The sequence below is a fragment of the Vicugna pacos genome, chromosome 8, assembly GCF_048564905.1.
Source record: "Vicugna pacos chromosome 8, VicPac4, whole genome shotgun sequence".
Lineage (NCBI taxonomy): Eukaryota > Metazoa > Chordata > Mammalia > Artiodactyla > Camelidae > Vicugna > Vicugna pacos.
The window spans coordinates 42955559-42971580 of NC_132994.1; the positions used below are offsets into that span (position 1 = coordinate 42955559).

The 16022-nt window shown below is 34.2% G+C and overlaps 1 protein-coding gene across 4 annotated transcripts in view; it reads right to left on the reverse strand.

Moving 5' to 3' along the window:
* The window catches only part of TBC1D32 (TBC1 domain family member 32), a 131438-nt gene that overhangs the window by 17318 nt on the left and 98098 nt on the right, over nt 1-16022 (reverse strand). For 2 of the 4 annotated variants that reach the window (XM_072965806.1, XM_072965805.1), the window contains 3 exons: nt 14612-14737; nt 10026-10109; nt 203-272 (listed from right to left, as the gene is read on the reverse strand). In XM_072965806.1, coding sequence (XP_072821907.1) covers nt 203-272; nt 10026-10109; nt 14612-14737 — 280 coding nt within the window. Of the gene's footprint in view, nt 1-202; nt 273-8424; nt 8574-10025; nt 10110-14611; nt 14738-16022 lie in introns of those variants that run through there. The other 2 variants (XR_012074970.1, XR_012074969.1) reach the window with 2 other exon arrangements.

Consider the following 16022-nt stretch of genomic DNA (forward strand, 5'->3'; position numbering starts at 1 on the left):
TGAACCGTAACTGATTTACCTGCAGGAGTAATTTAATCATGTGCCAATATCCTCAAAACAAAGTTACTATTTTCTGAATGATAAACTCTGCATTTAAAGTATACAAAATAGTTGGCGGTTAAATTAAATATTATTAAGTACATATCAGCTAGATAAAACAAATTTTAGAAATGCACAAGGGAGATATTTTCCTGTAATATACCTGACGGTCATTTTAATGCCAAGCTGCTGCACAGATGAAAGACTTTCATTCTTCACATTTGCATCAATAGCTAAAAACAATAGAACACAGGGTTATAAAAATGTATAAAAGTCTGCATAATAATCACATTTTAATTGAAAATTGATGAAAGCAATATTTTTACATATTTTAATGTAAATTTTGAAGACACGCTGATGAATCTGTTCTTTTAAGTACTGTCAGTTATGTTTTTCAAAGGAATTAACAGGAAACTTTTTACAAAATAACTTTTCTCCCATAAAGAGCATTTAAAAGCATGTATAACACAAAACAAATAATCACAGTTTTATAGTGATCTATTTTTAGTTGGTTCTCAGAACACAAAAGCTGTTAACCCAAAAGTGGTCTAGAATATTGTACTTTCATCAAGTAATGCATACAAAAGACTTTGAATTACAAACATAAGTAAGTATGGCTGTTTGCTTCTTAAAGATTTAAATGTGAGTGTCAACAAGAAATAATTAGTATTATTCTCTGTATAATGTACAGCAAGTACGAAAGTGGAGGGAGCAAGTTTCTTCTTGTAGACAGATTCTTTGTGAAGTACAAGTTGTAACCATCTACCAAAAGTTAAGAAGGGGTTGTACAGTACAGAGGACTACAGAAGAGGTTGAAAGTTTGGATTAATCTTTGACAACACTGGATGATCAAGTTAAGAGTGATCACTCAAAAGCATCACTAGATAGCAATGAGGGTCTAGTTGGAACTTTCTATTTATGACTGAAGAAACACATGCACACACACAAATAAGGGAACTGTCCAAAATCATAAAGTTACCTAGCAATAGAGAAAAACAAAAGCTAGGTTTTCTGAATCTTCTATCAGCAGGTTTTTTTCCCCATTACACACTGGTAGATCTGATACTATTAATACTATATTTACTTAACTCATGAACTTACTCCTTTTTATAAACCCCTTCTTACAAGGTTAAGTGTCGAGTACCATGCTAGAATCTGTAGGGGATAAAAGATAAATCCTACATCATGCCCTAAAAGAACTTTTCATGTAGTATCAGAGGTAAAATTTGTATACAGATAACTCTGATAAAGATGTTTTAAAGTGTAAAGTGGAACAAGAATGGTACAAACAAAGAATTATATGAATTCAAAAGAGGGAGAGTTAGGAAGAAGAGGCATTTAAACTGACCCTTAAAATACGGGTAGACTTGAGATCTGCAGAGATAGGGAAGAACAAATAAAAAAAATCACTGTTATCAAACATCTACTCTTTAAATCAGCAATAATACATCTTTCAGCACTCTTAGAGAAAGTAACCTACTTCCCTAGTTTATCTAGAACTTACTGGTTTTAGCACTTAAAGTCTCATGCCCCTGGAAACCCTCTCAGCTCTAGCAAACCAGACTGGTTGGTCACCACTTAATTAGAGTGGTAATTTTCTTAAAGAAAAATAAATGAAAATTTTAAAACACAGTGTCAGTTAATTTCTTGATCAGCTATATCTTAGTTTTACTTATTTAGATCAGAACACAATCTTAGCAATATTGTTAAACTTTGCCTATAATGATACCATTTATGCTATAGTTTATATAGCTTAGAATCCCTTGCCATTTGTAACTCTTACTGCACTAATAGATGTACCTTCCGTCCCTAGGGAAAAAGGATACCAGTTCTGCACTTCTCCTAGCCAAAGGCTGAACAAGGGAGATTACTCAATGTCTTCTCCAGAGTTTTCAAACTGGAGTGAAGATGGTCTTCCCCCTACCCCCCACAATGCCCTCGCCATTAATCACAGAGCTATGAGGTACTCTATGTCCCCAGTAGAGAAAAAAATGAATCGACTCTACAAGGAGAGGGAGAGGAACAGAAAGGAGACAAATTGCTAAGGACAGCTGTACCCCATTAATATGAGCCAATGATTCTGCCTCTTTTCCTTCTTAAACCAAAAAAAAAAAAAAACAAACTTTGGTGTTTCCATCACTTGGTACCAAAAACATATCACAAATTATTCTCATTCTCAAAATAATGGCCAATATTTAAAACTATTAATCATCATTCATATGTTCACTATAATTTCAAGTTCTTAGTCTTATCAACAGCTATTTTTTATTCAGGCATAATTTAAACACAGCTTTACCAATGTCCATTACAACACTCAGGTTAAATTAATTTGGATAGTGACCAGGGAGTTCTTTTTCAGTTTCTGAATCTGCTCCTGGTGACTCTATATTTTATGACTGATTATACTTCAGTTTCCTAAGTTTAAATAATGCAAAACTTTAGTGCTGGTGACATTGACTGATTTTATAAAATTTAGTCTCAACAAAGTAGACACTCTGACTTTATATATGCCAATAGATATGGAACAGACCTACCAATCAACTATCATAATGTGATATAATAACATGAATGATTACAACCAGAGCAGTTTTATATATTTATAAGTTATATTGGATGATATAACACTTAGAAGTCTAGTACATATAAAATTAGATTATGAAACATAAGAAATGTCTTCATTAATATGCAGATCTGTGTGCTCATAATAATATGTATGTTTCCCCTCTGGAAAGTATCATGCAGATAGATATCTTAACAGTAGAGGCAGAGTATGCCGTGGACAAAGGGTGCTAAGAATGGGCATTCCCAATGTCACGAATTCTACACATCAGGGTAGCTTCTATGAGAAGATTCTAGCTTCCATAACAGTGAAGAATGAAATACACTTAAGAATCAAGGTCACAGAATTTGTCCAAAGGGACTGTGACATTAAATGTACAGGGTTCAGGTTCTTAGTTCTTCCCCATGGAAGAATAGAGTCCTTCCAGAATGGTCTAGCTGTTGGCCTAAGAGGAAGTTTTCTGGTGTTATACGAATAATTTCCCAGGTCTATTCCCTCTAAAAGCTTATGATTCTGTATCTTCAGAATAAAAATTTAACCCTGTACATTTCAACAGATAATGGTTCCTAATTATGGCTGTATATCAAAATCCTCTGAGAAGCTTTTTAAAAGTAAAAATAAACAGACTCTACTCCAGACTACTGAATGAAATTGCTGAGGGTGACTGTCCAGTCCTTTGTTTTTGCAAAGACCTCAACAGCTTAACTCCTGTGTGCTAAAGTTGAGATCCATAGTTAAAGGAATAAAACTGGACTTTAGACATAGTTACAAATGGGCAGTGATACCCTGCTACACAAATTTCACTTTTAAGAAGGTATCAATTAAATCTCCAAAAAGGATTTTAAATGAGAATATATGAGGTATTAAGCATACTAAAACAAACATCAAATATCCACTTAAAAAATCACTAATCTGCTATGGATGTAGGTTATTTTAGAATGAATAAAGGTCCATTGAAACAAAGTGTAAGAAATGAAAAGTTTCTTAAAGAAGTCAGAAAATGGTTGATGGGTATATACTTTAAAAGAAGTTTCAGTTTTAAATTTGTATTTGACATATAATATGACCACCTGACAAGTAGAAATGGATCTTAGACTACAAAAATTCAGTGAAATAATCTTTGTTACATTTAAGCTGGAGTAAATACAACTTATGAAGTAGGAATTAAAATCTTCCTGAATAAAAAATGATGGAGCAAAATGAGTAAGTAAAATTCAATGATAAAAATGGATGTTTTCAGGGGACTCTGATGTATCACTGGTAACAGTGATTTACTGAAATGGGAACAACAGTGTGTGGCATACAGAATAGATGCTTAATAAGCATTGAGTGAATGAGTGAGTAGATGAATTAATGAATGAACAAACATCTAATAAACAACAACAGAAACTGCTTTACATATCAAACTAGAAGCGAGGTAGAGATGGATATAGATATGAACTTTAAAAATATTTTCTATGTACTGAAAATAAGTGACAAATGTATGATATAATTCCATTCCCCAAAGTCACTGTGAAAGCATAACAAAGTAAGTTATTGAATAAAGGTCAAACAATGATATCTATAGCACTGGACTTACCCTACTTAATAATGCCTAATTCAACCTCAGCATTAACATTAACTACTTGAAATAACCAATCATTTTAACTATAAACATAATAGTCTCAGAAGAAAATGAGTTGAAGACATTTACTTCATACTGACTGAAATCACTCACTGGGGTAATACATTCTGTTCTATATGTGTATAGCACGTAGAGCAGCAGTAGAAGAAATAAAATAAATGTTCAGAAGAGTAAAGCATATCTTCACCAGAGGACAAAACCACTATTGGAGAAACAGTTACAGCATGGCTGCTTACTGAGTCTCCTGAAGCCCTGCTATGTCAGTAGTAAAGTCAGAGAACTCCCACCACCCCTCCAAAAATCAACCAGTCAGTCTACATCCTCCTACCTCCTTCCTTCCCCAAAGTAAGCCTGAAGGTTCTGTTGCTTCTTTTTTTAACGTGTGGCTTTTATCTATCCATTTTATTCAATTCTTACTGCCATAAAATTTAATTCCTTGTGACTAATAAGCTACTGAGAGTCTCAGCCTCCTAATTGGTACAGTCAGCTTTATTTGGAAAAAAGCATCACTATTCCATGTCTTTGATTATACAGTTGCCCTTGTCTGCAAGACTCTTCCCCTCTCCTATTTCTTTCAGCTGTAATAGCCCAGGAGGCAGCACCAGTGCCTCCTGCTCTACCACTGCTTCCTCCTCTAATCTTCCTAATGGCACTAGTCAACACTGATCACTCTTTCCACTCAACACCTCTGGCACATACAACAAAACCCATCACTAACAAAAACTCAATTCAAATAGCATACTCAAACCTCTCGTACACTGCCTGAAACAAAGTAGCCAACCCATTTGTTTATTTTCTTTCTTACCATATGCTGAAAATTATTTAATTCATCATTTTTTGGGACAAGGTCATTCATATTATAGACCTTCTTGCAATTACCAAGCATACTCACAAACATGCTTCATAAATGTAAGACAGAAAAAAAGCATATTTGCTGAACATCCAAACAAAGTATAATAGGTGTTTAACTGCATATATTAAGTTTAAAAATACTTCACACAGGGAAGTATATACAAGATCTTATGGTAGCTCACAGAGAAAAAAATGTGACAATGAATATATATATGTTCATGTATAACTGAAAAATTGTGCTCTACACTGGAATTTGACACAACATTGTAAAATGATTATAAATCAATAAAAATGTCAAAAAAAATACTTCACTAATCAAAAGATGAAACAATGCAAAATTTTCTGGGATTTTTTTCTAACCTTTTGATTAACAACATAAAGAGAAAAGAGATAAAATTATGGTATTTACCACCCTGAAAGGACTATTTAATTCATCATTTCAAAGAAGCAATTACAGAAGGAAAAAATCCCCAACTCGTTCCAGGGAAATGAGTTGACAAATGGTTAATGTCTGTTCAGATTTGGAAGGATACCTGCACGGACTTACAAACTGCAAATGTGCAGAACTGATCTGTTTGTTCTTCCCTCTTTCTTTAAGGGGATAAACAACCAAACTAATTTGATTTTTCCAAATTTGCTAATTTTATAATGGACTGAAATCCTGAGGGAGTTAACAACAGATGGATGATTGTGTTATTCTAATTTCAGCTACCTTGGGGTTTAGCAAGCTGTCATTTTTAAAAAGACAATCAATTTCTCATTTCAAGAAACATGAAAAAGTACTGAATATATCTATCCAGCGTCTGCTATGAAACATCTTTTATATCAAACGTGGTTTTTGTTTATTTAAAGTAAACAGAGTGAAATTTTGTAATAGCAAACCATTGTTCCACCTGCCAAAAAGTAAGTGATAAAGGATAAGGATATCTAAAGCCACGGGTAGCAAACAATACTAGCAACAAACTTACCACATCATCATAATAAATATTACACAATCAATCAACAGGAAGTCACTTTATTTTCAGCTGTACTCTAAAACACCAGTGGATAGTTGTTCAGCAGAAGCCTTCCAAAATTTAAATTCACATTTATGATTTATATGCCTAGATAATACTTCCAACAAACACAATATATGAGATCTCCCTCAGCATAATTTAGAAATATTACAGAGGGCAATAAATGCATGCACCCTGAGCAATCCGCCTTGTTGAGTATTTAGATAATGCATACAGCATAATGTTAATTTTAGATAATCTACACAAAATATGACCCACCAGAACAATGTACCAAAGAAAGCTGTAGAAATTGAAGATTGCCATACTGAGGAATGGCGAGATATCCACTCTGGCCATGCAAATCTCCATGACTTCTTAATTATTTCCTCTCTTACTCACAGACTTGAGCATTAATCTCTGTATGTTTTTTTTCCACGTATGTTTTCAGGTTAGTTTATAAAGTTATCATTTTCTTTACAAATGTTTTTCTTCAAACTTCTCTTCACAGTTCCTATTTTCTTTCCTCTGAATCTAGTTTCCTGATTTCAAATGTGATGATTATGCCTACTTCAGTGCGTACAACAGACCCTTGAACAATGCAGGGGTTAGGGGAGCCGACCCCGCGCAGTCAGAAATCCAAGGATAACTTTATAGTTAGCCCTCCATATCCTCCAGTCCACGTCCACGGATTCAACAAATCATGGATTGTGTAGTACCGCAGTACGTAGTAACTGAAAAAAATCTGCTTAGAAGTGGACCTGTGCAGTTCAAATCCACATTGCTCAAAGGTAAACTGCAGTTACAGGGTTGAATGATACAATGCACACTACAGCGCCTCAGCACACTATTCAACTCACAAGCAGTGCTCCGAGGGGATCAATTCCCTTCAACTACCTTCATTTCTGTTTAATTCTGTTTAATTCTGCCTTGTATTTTCCTTTCATTTCTTTGCTTTCATTTTCTTATGATCACTTTTATCCCTTTCCTAAATCTGCATTAGATGCCACTAAGACTTAATTAAGTATATATTCACATGTATATTTGCAAATCCTAATATTTTTAGAATTGTTATACAAATATATTGTGTGAATATACATGCTATGTAACAATATGTATATGTAATTCAATAAAATATATTAAATGCTATATTAAAGATGGATAAGTTTGGGAACTAACAATAATTTAAATTAGCCATATGTAACATAATAAATATCAAAATGGTAGTTTAATGTGAATGCAATAGGAGCACAGAGGAGGGACTTTTGATTGGGAGTGAGAAGAAAGGTGACATTCCATTCCAGGTGCAACTTTACAATGGAGTTGAATATTATCATATGGGTGTCATGGAGAAGAAAAAGTTTATCCAGAAGAAACAGTAGGAGCAAAGGTTCAGTGATATGAATGCACAGGATGTGTTTGGGCAGTGGTGGATAACAGAACTAAAACAAAAAACAAAAACAGGAAAACAGGCTGAGCCTCACTGAAAGCATATATTTAATTTTTTTTTAATGGAGATATGACACATCGTGTCTAACTTGAATAAATAACACATATCTGAAGGATGATTTCTTCAACATGCAGAAAAGTCATGTTACCCTTATGAGGAAGAGGGGCAATGTCTTTCGATGATCTATTGTCATGAGTCTACACTACATCTCTACTTTTCTCACTGTCCTCATTTACTGAGCCCCTCACCCTTGGGAAATTGCAGTTCTTTACTATGCGTCATCTTTTACACAGTTACTAAAATAATCATCCTAATCTACAGATGAATCAAGTAAAGCTTCTGCTAAGAAATCTTAAATGTTTTAGTTTTAATAGGCAATAGAGTAATCCAAACTGACTGACACAGTATATAAAGCTCTTTTTCATTCTTTTACCCATTTTTTCCCTTTATTTGTCAACATCTATTGACATTATTATTCTAGATACAGAGAATACAACAGGTAAGACATGGAAACTACCCTATAGGAGTTTGCTGCCAGGTGAGTTAGACATTAAGTCAGAATATGAGAAAAACATGACAAAGAGATGTGTACTGGCTTCAGACACTGAAATGATGATTCAGTAATTTGTATTTTCAGCCCACACCTTTCCCCTAAATTCCAGATTCAAACAGCCAACATGTACAGAGCATGACTACTTAAATGTGTAACAAGTATTCAAAACAACCTAAAAGCAAGCTCCTAATCTCTCTGAAATTTATTCTTCCCCCATTCCTCTCTATCTCAGTGTTTGATAATACCATCCTGGCAGTGGCTCAGATCAATAGCTTGGGTCTCTGACTCCTCTTGCTTTTTCACTCCATATTCAATCTGTTACCCAATTTTGTTGATCCTATTTTCAAAATATACCTAGAATCCAAGTACTTCTGACCGACTCCACTGACATACTCATCCTAGCCATCGCCACTTTTCACCTGGATCTCTTCAATGGCCTCCTAACTCGTCTCCCTGCTTTGGTCCTTTGTTCTCCTTCAGTCTTTTCCTGAGGCCATAGAGATCTTTAAAAAATTAAAACCAAAACATGTCACTTCTTTGTTCAAGACCCTTTATTATCCTCTCCTAACTTCAACACCAACAATTCTTCCTTCTCCCTTACTTCATTTCAGCTGTACCAGTCTCCCTCCTAGTCACCTGCTGGAATTCTCTCCCTCTGAAAACATCCATATATCTTGCTCCCACTTCTGCTGCTCTAAACACTATTTAATATTGGTACCCCCACCCCAACCCGGCACTCTACAGACCCCTTCCCTGCTGTGCATTTCTCATTTACCATCATCCAACCTGACATACTGAATCTGTTACTTATTTATTGGCTGTCTTCCCATCAGAAGGTAAACTCTATAAAGTCAAGATTTCTCTCTCTCTTTTGTTTACAGCTGTGTCCAAGTGCTTAGAAAAGTTCTATTACACAGTAGAGGAAAAATATCCATTAGTTGAATAAGTGAATGTGTATTTGGAGAAGAGATGGGGAGGCTGGCAATGCTGCTAATTGTTCAGTGTTCCTGAAAAACAAATATGAAGCATGGAGAGAAAGGGATGATGCTAGAGAAGAAAGAAGAGTAATGTAAGGCCTTGGGCATCACGATAGGAAGCTTAAACTTCACGTCAATGGTAAGCTTCTAAGTGGTACAGGAATGAGTGAGTCAGATTTACACTTCATAGGTCACTCTGAGAGCAGCATAATGAATACCTCTGAAAAGAAATGAGACTTCAGTTAGAGACATCAGGTAAAGAGGCTGTTGTAATAACCTAGGCAAAAGTAACAGTGGCTTAAACTAACATAAAGAAGAGTAAAGATCGATATAGATGAACTTGAGATATATTAAGAAGACAGAATTGATATGGCTTGGTGATTGGGAGGGAAATGTGGACTGAGTCGATCATTCCTCAGTTTTTGGTTTAGATGGACAGATGACTGCACTGCCCACAAAAAGAGACAATGTATAAGAAGGGTGTATCTCAGTGAAGGATGGTAAGGTGAGGTCCCTATTGGACCTTCCAAGTTTGAGGTTGTGAAGCACATCCAGGTGATGTTTACCTGTTAAGCATCTGGAAGTATGAGAACGAAGCTTATAGGTCTTTGAGTAGAAAAGGTGAATTTAGAAGTCATCAATATATAAGGCACGTAAAATAGTATGAGCAGATGAGATCACTAGAGGACAGTGGATAAAAACAGAAGCGTCAAAGACATTGGAAGACATTGCGTTAAGGAAAACCAATTTTTAATGGGTAGACAGAAAAAAAAGAGCTCAAAAAATTTAGAAAGTTACAAGGAAACTCAAGACATTTGCACAGAAGAGACTGAAAGATGTCTGGAATATACACGGCAAGAAGGGAGAGATTTTTAGGATGAAAAACCCTGTGCATATTTGTAATCTAATTACACACCTCTATGAAACATCTATCTGCACACTGAGCACTTTACAAAATTCAAAATGTTTAAAATGTACCTGTATATTCCACTGAGGGGAAGTAGCATTCAGATGGGCTTTCAGAGAGATGAAGCACAAATTTTCCAAGTAATTCTACTAAAGCTGTAATAAACAAGAGAATAATTAGGATATTAAAGGTCAAGAATAATACGTGATACTGCATCTCTAAATCACAGACTAGTAGATAAAAGTCATAACTTCTTCATAGCAATGCTCTTAAGGAGGGCCAATTCAAAACACGTTATCATTTTAATATTCATAACAATGTTTCCAGTGTAATTTAAATTTTAATAGCTTCACTGAGAATCTGTTCAATGTAAAACTGGAAAAGAATCATCTGTTATCTTAAGATCCTCTAAGGATTACTTCAGAATTTGCTAAATGATTTCAACACAGAAAAAAATTATCACTAATTAGGCTATAACATCTTACAATCATTACTCACACACACAGAAAAAAAAAAGTGAACCCTAAGACCAGAATCAATGCATAGCTTGCATCCCTTTTAAAAGTAGGACATATTATGTGTTTTATATACTTTGCAACAGATGGTATCTTTTCAAGGCAGCCAGATCAAAAGCAAGCTTGCCAGGGGCTGGGGAGAATGAGGGATGAACAGAGAGAGCACAGAATTTTTAGTGCAGTGAATCTCTTTTGTCAGATACTACAATGGTGGAAACATGTCATTATTATTCCATCTGTCAAAATTAAAAGAATGTGAACATCAAGAGTGAACACTAATGTAAACTATGGACTCTTGATGATAACAATATGTCAATGCAGGTTCATCAATTCACCAAGTGTACCACTCTGGGGTGAGATTTAATATTGAGGAAGGTTGGACCTGTGTAAGGATAGAAAGTACAGGAGAACTTTCTATATTCTCCACTCAATTTTGCTATGAATCCAGAACTTCTCTAAAAGTTTGTTAATTTAAAGAAAGTTGAAAAAGCTACCCGTCAATGTTATATAGAAAAGGCCACTGTATTTGCATATATTACCTCCAAAATGAATAGAACCAGGTAGATTATAATTAATATGCAATCCAGAATTATTTTGCTGGACAGAGATACATCTATAGAGTAACAGATATGCTTATACACACAACAAGTAAGCTTTAGTCATCTTTTAAAATCGTGCCCTAGTTATATTCAGGATACTGACTATGTACTGTATTAACTGAATGCACCCTTTTTCACTTCCAAGTGCATTTGTTATTGTTGTTGTTAGTAGAGGTACTGGGGATTGAACCCAGGACCTCATGCTAAACATGAGCTCTACCACTGAGCTATATCCCCCACATCCAAGTGCATTTTAAACATATAATTCATGAAGAAAAATTAGTGTTCAACCTGTGAAAAATGTAAAGTCAAATAGGAATAACATATGCTTTCCAACAATTGTAGGTCTAAAAAGCTACATCTCATGATATGTTAATGGTTAATGATGAAAATAAATTTTTTATTCACTGAACTCTATTCAACCTTTTGCACAGTCAAAAATCACACAAAATTTATAATCAGCCCTCTTTATATGCAATTCCACATTCACAGATTCAAACAACCTCAGATAGTATAGTACTGTATTTACTACTAAAAAAAATTCTATATAAATAGATATAAATAGTTCAGCCCTGTGTTGTTCAAGGGTCAATTGTATTGTGCCTTGGTGTGAATTTCTTTAGGTTTACCCTCTACGGGGCTCCTGAATCCACAGGCTTTAAGTGTTTTGTCAAATTTGGAAAAGTTATCAGCCGTCACTTATTTGAATACATTTGTAGTTCCAACCTCTTTCCATGACTCCAACGATACAAATGTCAGATCTGTTACAGTTCAACAGGTCTCTGGGACTCTATTAATTTTTAAAAAACATTTTGTCTTTCTGTTCTCTTGATGTCCTTAAGTTCACTATTCTCTCCTCTGTCCCCTATATTATCAATATTAGTAAACAGAAATAGGGACAACATACTTATTTAAATGTATTACAGAATATATTTAAAATTGTAGATTTAATTATGAGGTCAGAAATAAAATATTAATGGGATATAATGATTAGAAGATAATGTGAAAAATAGGAGCTTCTTTTTATAGGGAGACGCCTCTAGAAAGACAGATATATGAGAGCAGAAAAATTAAAAGTGCAATTGGTTAAGAATCTACTATTTAAAATGGATAGACATCAAGAGGCTAAGTTAGTAAATTCAGGAGAAACTAGAAGTCTACAGGGAGCTTCCTGAACAGAAGAAGAAAAAGAGAAGTATGGAATGATTTGTACTTCAGTGAATAAAAAGAACTAGCCCGTGAATATATTTGAAATTCAACCTAATGGAGTAGACTGTCTAACTATGTTCTTTCCTGATGCTGAATGAAATCAACACACGAAAATGAAGGAAAGTTACAGAGGCTCAGCAAACATGTCCTAGTTGGTTCTGTGTTAGGAAAAAGGTCTGGGATATAGTTGGGGGTTGGGTGGGAAAGGAGATGCACACAGACCAAAAATAAGGTCATGAAAAAGAAAAAAATCTGACATGTTTTAACAGATTAACTTGTGAGCTCTAGATCATATAACCTATTGCTTCTCCCACTGACTCATTACAAGTGTGTAGGAATGTTCTGCAATTATACATCTACATTGTCTCACTTCTTATAAGCTGAAACTCCAGAAATAGCAGGAGGCCAAACAGGAAAAAGTTAGAAATTCTCTCTCCTGATAGCTGTTTAGATGGCCTGGGTTTAAACCAATTTAGGAAGACTACTGATGGACTGTTCTTCCCCTCCTTACTATTACCCACAAAGGACAGTAGCTTCCCATAGTGGGGGACACAACAGGGAGTCAGCAGGTAGGTCCTCAGTACGTTCTTGTTAACTGAATTTCCCTTTGTCTACCTCCTTTTGGATTCAGATCACATAATTTACAGAGAAATTAAGACTAATTCATTCAACCATTATTATAATTATGGAAAAAAATACTAATGAATATACATAGTACTTATTGTGCATTGCAGAGTCTTATATAGAGATTTTGGGGAGAAACTACAGAATAGGTAATGATAATTTAAAAATCTCTGGTTCTTGTTAACTGTAGATTGCTTATATTGAAAACCCATGTTGAATCTCGTTATAGAGCCAGACTGTACATGTGCATGCACACACACACACACACAAATAAGTATGTATGTACAAAGGCATGTATTTGCTTAGTATTTCTGAATTGAGCTTACCCATCAAAATAGTTCATCTTAGCTTACAGACAGGAAACAAGCATGCTACGAGATATACTGACTGTACTTCAATTTACAAAATTTTTTTAATAAAAATTAATTAATTAATTAATTAATCGCCATTTGTCTATACCAGCATATGCTTACCTGTGTCTACTTAATAAGTGTTGTTTGCCTCTCGTGTGCAGAACATTAATTGCTAAAGAGAAGGTGCAAAGAGGTAGTAGACCAAACCGATACTGAGCATGGGTTTTAGTGTCAGATTGCCTGGGTTCACTTTTGCCTCTGCCACTGTGAACCGGGTTAGTTACCTAAATTTCCAGGCCTTAGTTTCCTTATCCATAAAATGTAGAGTATCTTGTAAAGCTTCTGTGAAGAGTAAGTGAGTTTTGTGTAAGCTACTAGACATTGCTGGGCAGAGATCAGGTGACTTCTCTTCTGTCTTATCACTATCCCCGTAAGAGAGAAACTCAGAAAACTACACCTCTACCTATTGTTTAAACTGAATATATTAAGCTGCTGCTTTTTCAATTTGTTCTGAACCTTTTGATATGTGCAAAATCTATTTTAAATATTTCCATTATGCAACCAGAGATCAATATACATTTCTGATATTTTTAAAGTATTGGGGGGTGATAAAACAGTTGAACTGCTCATTTTACACTAAAATTTTTGAGAATGTTTGATTTCTTACCCACAGATATATATCATATTCCCTGAACATACAATTTCTCCAACAAAATATGAATTTATTTTATTTTCTATTTTAAATTTTATAGCAAATGACACAATCATGAAAACCATAAAGCATGGCTGATGAAGTGGACAATTCTTTTTAAATTGTAGCATTCAAGAAATCTAGCTTATATTGACATTAAAACTTTTTCCTTAGACCATCTTTATTCAAAATAATGTTAATTAAAACATGATTCTGGAAAACAAGCACACATATCTTAGTATAAAACAAACTGTTTGCTGGTTTAGACAACATAGCTATTCCCCCCAAAATTTCCCTTATGAGTCACTAAATTTAAATGGCTGGATGTGGCAGAGTTTTAAAATATGTCAAAAAATTCAATAAAGTTTCCAAAAATATAGCAGTGAGGTACATCCAGGTGAAAGCTGATGAAACCAAGTGAACTGTTACCCAGGGAAAGGTATTTAGCTTACCAAGACCTCTGAAATAGTTCAAAAAAAAAAAAAAGCTTAGTAGTTTCTTGAATTTTAATTTTTGTTCTCCAGTATCACAAATTTCTCAGAAGTCAAAGGACTTCTGGAATTAATATTATGTATTCTAGAAGTGCCAGTACTAATCTTAAGGAAACACAGCTTCTGTTAATATAGTTTCCATACCAAAAAAATCAGAAAATTAAAACATACTCACCTCCTCCACTGATTATACCAGGTTTGGCCTTCATCATTTTGCAAAATTGTCTCCGACAGTTTTCTATCCACTCAGTTTGTTTATCACACATTTTGAAATGTAGTAAAAGTTTGCCAACAATATTGTCTAATAAGAAAGATGATTTTTTATGTTATTTTAACAAGACACACTAGATACACTGAAAAATAAGTATTAATGTTAATTATGTAAACAGTCACAAGTTCTAGACAAAGTTTTCGATGGGTTTCAAAGGAAAAGAGACATTGTCTGTAATTATATCGCATACCAGAAAACTGCTATTAAATTTATTAAAACCTCATAAAAGCTCATAAAATGGGCTGATTTATAACCATAACTCTTTCTTAAACAAACATGACTCTTTACTGAGTATTTAATACACACTGTGGACTTCAAGATTTCACTACATACACTGACAAACATTATATTCATTCTTCATGTACATTTAGGTGCAATGTTATTCATTTATTTTAAAAGCAAAAAGAAAGCATAAGTGTAGAAAATCTCTAGTCAATCATTTACTTCCTCCTCTAGGAGGAAAAATAAAACTATGCTGAAATTGAATTGGTATCTAGGGCTAAAATACAACGTTTCTTATTTCTTAGCAATTTCATGAATACACGGCAATTTTATTTTTTCATTTTCATTTTATTCTCATGAGATTTTTCCATCTTTCATCTAATTGTATTACTGTAAGATTTTGCATTAGAAAGCACCTATAAATATATTGAGGATTTAGGTGTCATTAAAAAAGGATATACAAGTATGTATACATGTAAACATATATACTATTTTCTCACACACACGAGTGAAAATTCAAGGGGGAGAAAAATAAGCAAAGATGTTCTCTTGTTTTCTACAACAGCATGTTGTAGAACAAGTAGTCACAGAACTCATACCTTTTACTACTTCCCTTGAAGAAGATTTTGGGGAAAAATGAGTAAGAACCTTCTGAAAGTATAAAGTCAAAGGCCTGATTGCTTCTGTCCAAAGATGTGGTCTGGAGCACTACAAAACACTGCCACCTACGCTCTGCCATGGGCTGATGAATTCCACCAGGAAGACATCAGTAATCAGCCTAACACTAGAAAAGGTTTCAACCAATTCTCTACCCTTTAAAATGAATACAATTATAAAAAAGAAATCAAGTCCTTATTCTTATCAGTCTTAAAAAAGTAACCTTTTTACCATGCTGAACTATTTCATTTTTCTATCCAATCTTTGTAAAAATACATTCAAAAAATATGTATGGAGTTCCTCCTATATGGCTATAACAATCTAAACAGACAAGGTCACTTGCCCTCACGAGACTTACATGTCACAAAGCGCATGTGTGTATATATATGCAGATGTATACACACAAATAAGAGTATAACTGAGTATAATCAAGATA